Genomic DNA, 10,915 nt, shown 5'->3' with positions numbered 1-10,915 from the left:
AGGATCATATTAACAATTATGTACCAAAAAAAAATCATGTTAACAATTTTTTTTAATGTTAACAAATATTTAATTATTAACACAATTTTTAAGACAATATATTCATATTTATTTCTTTAACATGTGTCATTAAGCAGGTGTTAAGATTCTCCTATAATATTTTCAAGAGATAAGAATGACATTAAATTCATTTTTATTTACTATTTTATTACTAGTATATTCATTCATAAACTGGGTTTTGGTCAAAAAAGAAACTAATGATTTTCCTTTTTCTTTTTTTTTCTAGATTATTTTCCTCTTTTCTTATTTTACAACTTTATTCGAGCAACCGTGAGAAAGAAAAGGTAACAAACATCCAAATTGTATTTGTGGAGGAGCGTAGCTGTCGTCATTAATTACGCCATCAATGACGCGTTCCTTTCACGCCCTCAAAATTAGCCTCATTGAAAATTTCTTACCAACAAAATCTCTCACATTCTTTCTCTCTATAAAACCTAACCCACCCCAATTCTCTTACCTTCTTTGCATTCTTCCAATAATAATAAGTCATAGCCCTTTTCACACAAACCCTATTTTCTTCTCTCCCTTATCATAAACCAAATCTTTTCCCCTAACCGTTCATTTTTCTATTCCTCTCATAACCAGATCTAGGGTTTCATACAGAGCTTTTTTCAAATCACTCCAATGTTTTCCGAATTTTTATGACCTTCCTCATGCGTCGAATTCGTCTGCTACACTCTTTCTCCGTCGTGTTTCTCTATTGGTTCTACGTTTTCTCATGAACCTCCTCTCAATCCCTTAATCTCATCGTTTTCTTCATTCTTCTTCATCATCTTCAAAATTAGATCTCAGATTCCTATTAATTTTATTTTTATTTTATTTTATTTATAATTCTGTTGTAAAATCAAATCGAATTGAATAAAAATAAACTAATTACCTGATAAATCGAAATGGCTTCGATTCAACGACCGGCGAGTTCTGGATCCGACGGCGGAGATCTACAATCCGGAACAATCGACGAGAGGAAAAGGAAGAGGATGCTTTCGAACCGTGAATCAGCGAGACGATCGCGGATGAAGAAGCAAAAGCAGTTGGAGGATCTGAGCGATGAAGCGAACAGATTGCAAATCGAGAACAAGAGATTGTTGGAGAACATTAAGGCGAAGGAAGAAGCATGCATTGAAAATATAGCTGCTAATGGCGTTCTCAGAGCTCAGACTATGGAATTAACGGATCGATTACGGTTTCTTAACTCAATCCTTGAGATTGCTGAAGAAGTTAGTGGATTTTCTGTTGAGATTCCTGAAATTCCGGATACTTTGCTTGAACCGTGGAAGATTCCTCGTCCAATTCAACAACCGATTATGGCTTCTGCAGATATGTTCTTGCATTGATTCAACCATCCTCTCTGCCATTGAGTCCTAGTGTTTTTTTTTTTTAGTTTATGTGTTGTTGCCATTTGTGTCTAAATAATAATGGTGAACTTGTAATGGTTCTTTATTTTCTTTGTTGATGTAATACCTAGTAGCATTGTCTATTTTGTACCATTGTTGATGTTCAGTGTTTGTGTTTTCTTTATAAAGAATTTAAGTTAATTATCATTCTAAGAATTAACCAATGGAGCATTTGATAATAGAAATTGTGTCACTCACTAGTGCATGTTAGGTATCAAGATATTTCTTCCGTTATATTTTATAAGCAATTGTATAATTATTGTCTGATACGTTAATTATATACATTAATTATTTGCTTATAAATTGTCACCGAGAAGTACCAAACATAGGAGGCTTACTTGGAGATAAATATCTTGAAAACAACATAATTTATCCATCTGAAAGGTGTAATTTGTATATGAGCATAGGGTATAATCTATATTGTGTGATGAAAGCATGAAGTTGACTAATGATTTGTTCGTGAAATTTGTGGAGGCCAATGTAGGTATTGTATTGTTTGGAGATGGAGAAATGTGTGGTTAAAGTTTATGTCACTTTGTGCAAGTTGTGAACTCGGAATATGAAATCACTTTCAAACCCAAACAACTTGTTCGTTTGTTGGGACAATTACAACTATAACTGGTCTTAAACTCTTTGTCTTACTCTGATTAGAACTTATCAGTATTGTATGTTTTAAATGATTAAATTATGTACAAATTAAAAAGAATTAAGCAAAATAATGGGTGGAGATAGAGTCCCAAACGTATTTTCATGTCAATAGCGCGCATTACAGATACTAAACGTCACCATGGGACCAAGAGGATTAGCACTTTACATTTTATAAAGGTCGGTTTGGCCTAACTTTTTTTGAGCTTATGCAAATAGCTTATGCAATATAAATTAAGTTTTATGTTATTTTATAAGTTCGAACTAGTGAAAATTGTAATTTTATAGGCTATTTTATCATAAACTACCTTGACAAACTTATAATAATATATAAAAATTGCATAAGTTGTTTGCATAAGCTCTAAATAAGAGGAAAAAAAGCCAGGTCAAACGATACCCAATGTATTCTTTGGTTTGCTCTTCATGATTCTGTTTACAAGTTTCTAGTTCCTTGGAGGGTCCATTTCATCGTAATTATTACTAGCACTCGTTAGCAGTGGCGGCTTGCACACATGTGCAAGGTGTGCGATGACAACGGGCCTCAAAATTTTGAGGTCCTATAATATTATTTATATATTATTTATACCTATAAAATATCAGATGTCTATTAATAGATTAATTTTTAGGCCATAAACTAATAGTTATATATTGTTAATGTTTATATAATATCATATGAGTATCAATAGATTAGTTATCTATACTCGTAAATATAGTTTTAGTCCATTTTAATCTTTCCATAAAATTTAAACTTAGATTAGTTGGTTCCTTTTTGACGTTATATACAAAGATAATTATTTTGTATTTCTTATCCCATTTGATTTGATGCAATTGGTTTAATATTGATAATCTATATGTTTACAAGAATAAAAATGATTTTTTTATATTATACGCAATTTAAATCGACAGTTTTTTTTAAAAAAAAATTAAATTTTTTATACTAAGGGGTCACTTTTATATTTTGCACAGGGCCTCCTAAAATCCGGAGACGCCCCTGCTCGTTAGTATTTTCCTATTAACTAAAAGGAAATATTGGATTAAAGATTATTGTGAAGGGTTTTGCTAACATGTATCATAATCTAAGTTTACATGTTAAAAAACCTCATAAGTATTTTGCATTGACCTTTGAAAAGGAATGCTCGACTTTTAAATCAACAATTAATCCGCATGTGTAATTGTATAGATTAATCCCACTAACAAGAAAAAAAATGTCCTTAAAGTTTAGCAAGCGTTGTTATGGTATCAATGGAGAAGAAAGGAAATAAATCCGTAAATGGTTAGCAAAGCAAATTATACAGGAGGCAATCCAAGCCAGCAATTGGAAGTAACCAAATTAGTTGTAACCGAGTTTTAGCTATACCAATTTGTATCGAGCTTGAGTCTCAAATCAACTTATTTCCAACTCTAAGTAAAGAAAAAGTGATGGAAAAGTACATTTACATGTACAAATGTTAAATAATGTGGTAAAATAGTAAATTTTAAAGAAATTTAAGTGTCAAATTAGCTCAGAGACTCGTGCATTCGCACATATCAATTAATTTATTTTTATTCGATATTTAAATTTCATAGCATTCATGTGTATGACGATTCAAATAGAAACAAATTGCCGAGGACATATTATACGTGGGAATGTGAGTTCAAATAGTGTAGAGAGTTTTGCTGCTTACCTCTTTTAAAAAATAATTTAATTTTATTCACTTTGCTTTTCCTTTAAATCCAAATATTCATAGTGTCTTCATTTTATTTAATTTTTTATAGATTGATTGGCCAATAGGATAAGCTTCAGCCAGGAAAAGGATATATATCACAAACCAATTTTTTTGTTTATAAAAAATAACCATTTTTTGTTGAGAATGAAGAAACCATAATAAACAATTTTTTTGACATGCATATTGTATTATTTAAACACATCAATAATTCTGTCAAGATTTAACTAAAAAATATATAGCATGGATAGGATCGAATATGGATTTGGATAATTTACTTTATTCGTGGTAACTGATTAAAAAACACCCCAAAATAACCATTTTCTAAAATAATGGGGTAAATTTCTGTCAAAATTAAATAAAATAATGGGGTAAATATTTTTTTTTTTACTGAATTGGTATAAATATTATCCTTTCAAACATAATGATCAGTTTTCAAATACTTTTTTTTTACATTTTTTTCTTTTTCATTTAGGATAGTTTTTCAAAATTTATATACTAACGGATAAAAAAATGTTGTTTGACATAATTTCTTGGTGCATATCCAACCCTCACCAACTTTAATTTAATATTAAAGGGTTAATATTTACTAATATTTTTGTCCAAAAGATAAGATAAACAGGAAATAAAAGATAATAGACCCCGTGAGTTTAGCTCAGTTTACAGAGACATGTATGCAGGGGCCAGGGTTTGAACCTGGTTATCCCACTCCCACTAATCCATTTTAAGGGTGAAATTCTTAGCTACTAAACTACTTGACAAATTTTTTTTGGGGGTTTGTACTATTGTGCGAGAGTGAGGACTTCACCACTCTTTTCAACTATATATAAAATGTTCTTCATTTCCGTTTTCACATATTCCATAGTTCTTGCATGACCTATCTCATCATCAACAAAATATCAAAATTTTATTTATTTTCAATTAAACCAATAGTTAAAAAATTAAATGTAGGATGAAATAATAACCACTAAACTACTCGACCAAAAATATAAATAAATGTAACCATAAAATAAATAAAAAATTATTAAAGTCTCATAACAATAATAAACATCACATAAATAAAATTTATACTCCATTTGATTCTAAATATAAGCAAAATATTACTTTTTAGAAATGAATGAATTGTTCTCACAAGAAATCTCAATATTGCATATAAAATTTGTATATATTGTCAGTCAGGAGTATGGTGTAGTATACTGTACTTAATACATCTAATAAGTTTTATTTTTAATGGAAGTTAAAAACATATTGAGATTGATATCGAAAAAAAATAATTTAGACTTATAATATTTTCATGTTTTTGCTCATCAAAAGTCAGAAGTTTCTGCCATTGAGTTGAATGGGGGCATCACTTTAGCGCATTCATCTACAAGCTTCATCCCATGTATTCCTAGTTATTGTGAAGTGGATTTTATAGATTGAATGTACAAAACTAAAATTTTGGGGGGTTTTGAAGAAAAACTTGGAGAAAGCATAACTAAGGACGAAAGACCAACGTATCATAAAGAAGTGTCACTATAAACTGTCCTATTGGTCTTCTTAAAATTGCAACCATGCATATACGATATACCATCATGTATCATCGGAAAGAGTTGTTGTTTGTTTGGTATTACGGTGAGTTTGACAGTCAATATCAACAAAATCGTGTTATGAAGAGATTATTTCAGACTAAATCAAAATGTGATGTAGCGAAATTGGATTGTATGCAACCATTGAATGGTACTGCACTGCATGATTTCAGCCTTTGATTTTCATCAAATGTTAGTAGTCGACACCACAGTATAAGTCGATGGTTCAGAACAACACATGACACAAAATTGGAGAAGAGGAGCAGAGGATCAAATCCTGAGTGTAGCAACAACCATGTTAAGGTGGCTGGCAGTAGAGGCAATGCCAATGCCAACAGAGTACCAAAGACTCAAAAAAAATTCCCAGAGTTTTAGACAGAAAATCACTCGATTTAGCATAACTCTTTTTTTTTTTTCTTTTTTTCATGAACCGAACATAATTTAGTTAGTAAAGACACCACAAAATTTTAGTGCGCGGACACAAAATTTCCCCCTTATTTACTTCAATGAATGAATTTCTAACCGGAGATCTCTCACTTATTCACCTCAAAAGGTCAATTTCTAACTGGCAGACTATTTGGCGAAAAAATAAAATAAAAATGAGCCGTATCTATGGTTAGAAATTAGAAATTAGAAACTAGAAACTAGAAACTAGACGTAGATTAAAATAGAAGTTAATGACTAAGAATCTATTATGACAACTAATTGAATTTCATATCAATTCATAACATGCTATATACTTTTGTATGATGCTAAGATAAACATGCATAAAGATACACACACAGTTTAAGTGCAGTACTGAATTAATGTTCATACTCATACTCATCATTAATCATATAAAGCAACAGTTTAAGCTTAACAATCATTAATCAATTATCATAAGTTTTGCACTCATCAGTCTCTGGATTATCCTTACAGTAATCCTCCAACGGATCAGATTCCTTCTTCCTATCCCTCGCATGACTCGCCGCAGCACTGAGTTCCTCCACCTCATCCCACGCCGCAACGCATTCACCACTAACTGGATCATCAGCACATGTCTCTTGTGCACTCTTTATGCTCTCTTCTACTTTCTTTGATATCTGTTCCGGTGCAGCGCGAACGGGACGAACAATTGTTATCCGACCCGACCCGATCATAGCTCGCCGTGTTTGCAGTGGTGATGCTGATGAGAGCTTGATGGATTGGGTATTTTGTTGAAATATTGGTGATGAGTTGAAGAAAAATTTGGGATTTGAAAGGCTTAGACCAGTTATTGTTGCCATTTTTCTTGCTGAAGATAAGAATCAGAGATTGAATGATGAGATTTTAGTATTATATATACGGAAGTTGCTGCGGATTTATGTACACATATTTCTTATCTGCATGGAACCAATTATCGTCTTCCACGTCTATTCCAATAAGATATTTTGTCACGTTACGTATGGTTCAAGATAGAAAATTTTGAACTCAAAGAGCATTTTGGAGTGTACTACGGTAAGAAATTCTTTTTATGAGTTTAAAAATGTTTTTTTTTTACAAACGAGTTTGAAAATTTAAAGACCTATTTGTTATAAATAAATTATAAATAACTAAATTATTACAAACATAAAACTTAAATAATCACAAGATCAATTTTGCAAAATTTAAATATTAATTATACAAATGCGTATGTTGCGAAAGTTATGGGATATAGCTTAATTGTTGTGCACCGACAGTGTAAATTATTTTTACACATACATCCAATGACGCGTTGCCACATCATTTAATGAATGTGACACATCATGTGTTTTTAATGACCATACATAATGTGTCAGTTTATTATTGGACGCATGTGCAAAATAACTTTACACTGACGGTGCATATAAATTAAATTTTATTGGATAAGGAAAATATTTTAGCATGTCTAGAGATGCAAAGTAAATCTTTTGCATCTACAGTATTAGGGATTGAGCGGTGTACATAGCACGACGCCTCTCTCGTCCAATTTGCACGACCTTGCATTTTTTCATTAAATTGGCTTCATAGTTACTACTTGGTCATACTACTTAGTTTATCCGTTTCCAAATTAAAAGAAAAATAGATTAAACTAAATGTTCTTTAATAATTGTTAGTTGGTCTGATTGTGATTGACGATGGATTTGGTAGGAAAAATTACAGTTTGATTTCACGCAACTACGATCAAGAGGGTGCTTAAACTAATTGTTGCCAAAACTGATCATCGAATTAAATTAGGTGGTCCACTGACCCGAATACTGGTGATGAAATTTAATAATAAATACTCTTTAATTCCAAGAGTTACACGTATTAAACCAAGTGTCAACTTGTTAACTAATTACCTCAAAGAAAAAGAAAGATAAGCAGCTAGTTGGATTGATTTGGAGTACTGTTGACACCAAAATTATAATATTGGTAATATTCATTTCGACTTGGTGTTATAATTTGAATAGAAGAAAAACTCATTTTGATTAGGCATGGAACGTGATTTGTCGAAGTTAGCCATATTAAGTGGAATTTGACTAAACTATTTTGCTGTCGAAGGCTTCATTTTCAACAAGAAGTGACATATGTTTTAAGACATCGGAAGAAGTCATTCAAAGAGTCGAATATTGACATGGTTCTTCGATCAAGCAAACAACTCCTACGAAGAAGTTATCGGAAGTTATTCAAAGGGACATGTGTCAATCTTAGATATAGGAAGTTATTAAATATAAGACACTTGTCAAAATCTAAGATGTAGGAAGTTATTTTCTATTTTCTATAAATAGTTGTAATTTCTATGTACAAAGGGTTGGATCTCATTTTCTAAAAACTCTGCAATGCCCACGCCACGGAGCAAACGGGTTCAAGGAGTGCATAGGAATGGATTTCAACCACCCTTTACATTTCATGCAATTTAATATATTGTTTTGTTCTTGCTTTCTTTTTCTTTTGCAATTATGCATTCATTTTCATCTTCTTTATTTTTCTTTCTTTTCAATACTCACTTGAGTATTTTTTCTATTATGTTGTCGTGAGACAACTTGTTATTAAAAGTTGTTGGATGCGATTCTAACACTAAAAAGAACAGTGATTTTGTTCTTAAAGACGCATGAATTACATCATAAATCCCGAGACTTGAACGAACACTTCAAAAAAAGGATTCTTATCGGATCCTGCAGTTAGAAGGACTTTTATCCAGGTCTTAAAGTAACAATGGATAATTATGTTTACGTTACCAAAAATCGGTGTAAACAAATTGGTGCGGTGAGCGTGGAGTTTCAAGTTTAGGGTTGATCAATGCTTTATGCGTTTGAAAATGATAATTTAATCTCTAAGCCAAACAATGTTTTTGAAAATATTGATATTTTTGGGAAAATTGTGAATCAAATTGTGGCTATGAGAAACGGTTTTTGAAACCGTAGTAAAAATGGTTATTTTACACCATGATTTTTTAGAAACCAATATCTTGAATGTTCAAAATAAATTTTGATGTAATACTTTGTCATGCATGATGTTAAGATGAAAGTTGTTTTTAAAATTGGTAAAGTGATCCAAATTTTGTTGATCTTATCAAGTATGAAAAGATAATCGAAATATTGGCCAAACAGGGTCGAGAGATATTGTAGATCTGGTCAAATTTTCATATTGTTTATCTCATTCTAAGAATGATGTTTTCGACCAAGCATTTTATTAAGGTTTTGACCAAAACATTGGTAAAGTGTTACCATGTTTCTTTCGACATAAAAAAAATGTGATGATGAAGTCCGAATCATCTTCTCTAAAATTTGGCCATGTTTCTTTCAAAAGAGGTCATTAAGTGTTTTCTCTAAATTTATGACATGATTAAAAATGTTATTCCTCTCACTTTCTTCGAGAAACAACATTTTTGGGGGCCTCTGTTGACACCAAAATTATAATATTGGTAATATTCATTTCGACTTGGTGTTATAATTTGAATAGAAGAAAAACTCATTTCGATTAGGCATGGAACGTGATTTGTCGAAGTTAGCCATATTAAGTGGAATTCGACTAAACTATTTTGCTGTCGAAGGCTTCATTTTCAACAAGAAGTGACATATGTTTTAAGACATCGGAAGAAGTCATTCAAAGAGTCGAATATTGACATGGTTCTTCGATCAAGCAAACAACTCCTACGAAGAAGTTATCGGAAGTTATTCAAAGGGACATGTGTCAATCTTAGATATAGGAAGTTATTAAATATAAGACACTTGTCAAAATCTAAGATGTAGGAAGTTATTTTCTATTTTCTATAAATAGTTGTAATTTCTATGTACAAAGGGTTGGATCTCATTTTCTAAAAACTTTGCAATGCCCACGCCACGGAGCAAACGGGTTCAAGGAGTGCATAGGAATGGATTCCAACCACCCTTTACATTTCATGCAATTTAATATATTGTTTTGTTCTTGCTTTCTTTTTCTTTTGCAATTATGCATTCATTTTCATCTTCTTTATTTTTCTTTCTTTTCAATACTCACTTGAGTATTTTTTTCTATTATGTTGTCGTGAGACAACTTGTTATTAAAAGTTGTTGGATGCGATTCTAACACTAAAAAGAACAGTGATTTTGTTCTTAAAGACGCATGAATTACATCATAAATCCCGAGACTTGAACGAACACTTCAAAAAAAGGATTCTTATCGGATCCTGCAGTTAGAAAGACTTTTATCCAGGTCTTAAAGTAACAATGGATAATTATGTTTACGTTACCAAAAATCGGTGTAAACAAGTACTACCACCTCAAGAGAGATTGCAAGAGTTACTGATTTTTGTTAAAAAAAAATGTTGGACAAACTAAACCAATCGTTTCATCAATAAAAGAGAAAAATTAAGTTAAAAAACATGTCATGCAATTACGACGACAACATTTGTCATACCATCTATCATTTTCCTTAGGGGTTATATATATGTAAGATTATTCAAAACTAGAATTTTATATCTATCTCTAAAGCATGTAAAGAAGTGTTTTATCAAAATGGTGATCCAAATTATTACCTCATGTTGCATGTACATTTTTCTTCTCACTACCATTTTAGGAGAAAAAATTGAGCGTGTGTGTATATTTGAAATGACAAATTTTTTTCCAGGGGCAAATTTTATGTTCAAATTTTTCAAAATTCAAATCAATTTTTTCCGAAAAAATTGAAAACTTTTTTTTCTTGAAAATCAAAACATTTTTCCCCGAAAAAATCGGGAACTTTTTTTCCGAAAAATATTTGAAACTTTTTTTCCGAATAAAATATCGGAACTTTTTCTCGATAAAAGATAGGAAACTTTTTTCCGGAAAAACTCCGGAATTGTTTTTATCTGAAGTCAAAACTTTTTTCCCCGAAAAAATCAGGAATTTTTTTCCGAAAATTAAAATAAAAAACTTTTTACCAAAAAAAAATCGGAAACTTTTTTACGGAAAAATCAATAACTTTTTTCCGAAAAAAAAAATCAAAATATTTTTCCCAAAAATAGATCAAAAACTTTTATTCCACTAAAAACTCAAAATTATTTTTATCTGAAATCGAAAATTTTCTGAAAAAATTGGGAACATTTATTCCGATGCTCACAATCCCG

At 31.1% G+C, this 10,915-nt stretch overlaps 2 protein-coding genes across 2 annotated transcripts; one reads left to right on the top strand and one right to left on the bottom strand.

The window, feature by feature from the left end:
* The first annotated feature begins 428 nt into the window (after nucleotides 1–428).
* Nucleotides 429–1,601, top strand: LOC123891115 (bZIP transcription factor 53). Its single transcript, XM_045940934.1, has one exon. It carries the CDS (start codon nucleotides 951–953, stop codon nucleotides 1,392–1,394), a length of 444 nt encoding a protein of 147 aa, XP_045796890.1. The 5' UTR covers nucleotides 429–950; the 3' UTR covers nucleotides 1,395–1,601.
* A 4,461-nt stretch (nucleotides 1,602–6,062) lies between these two features.
* LOC123891114 (calvin cycle protein CP12-2, chloroplastic-like) lies at nucleotides 6,063–6,671 on the bottom strand. Its single transcript, XM_045940933.1, has one exon. The coding sequence runs from the start codon at nucleotides 6,633–6,635 to the stop codon at nucleotides 6,240–6,242; it is 396 nt and encodes a 131-aa protein (XP_045796889.1). The 5' UTR covers nucleotides 6,636–6,671; the 3' UTR covers nucleotides 6,063–6,239.
* Nucleotides 6,672–10,915: the final 4,244 nt, after the last annotated feature.

This window comes from Trifolium pratense, linkage group LG6 (genome assembly GCF_020283565.1).
Source record: "Trifolium pratense cultivar HEN17-A07 linkage group LG6, ARS_RC_1.1, whole genome shotgun sequence".
Taxonomy (NCBI): Eukaryota; Viridiplantae; Streptophyta; class Magnoliopsida; order Fabales; family Fabaceae; genus Trifolium; species Trifolium pratense.
The sequence above is the reverse complement of the archived record's forward strand: the minus strand, read 5'-3'. Positions and strand labels throughout refer to the sequence as shown.

What these genes read in the sequence shown, in the direction of transcription:
- LOC123891115 (XM_045940934.1), top strand. Translation starts at nt 951, where the DNA reads ATGGCTTCGATTCAACGACCGGCGAGTTCTGGATCCGACGGCGGAGAT.
- LOC123891114 (XM_045940933.1), bottom strand. Translation starts at nt 6,635, where the DNA reads ATGGCAACAATAACTGGTCTAAGCCTTTCAAATCCCAAATTTTTCTTC.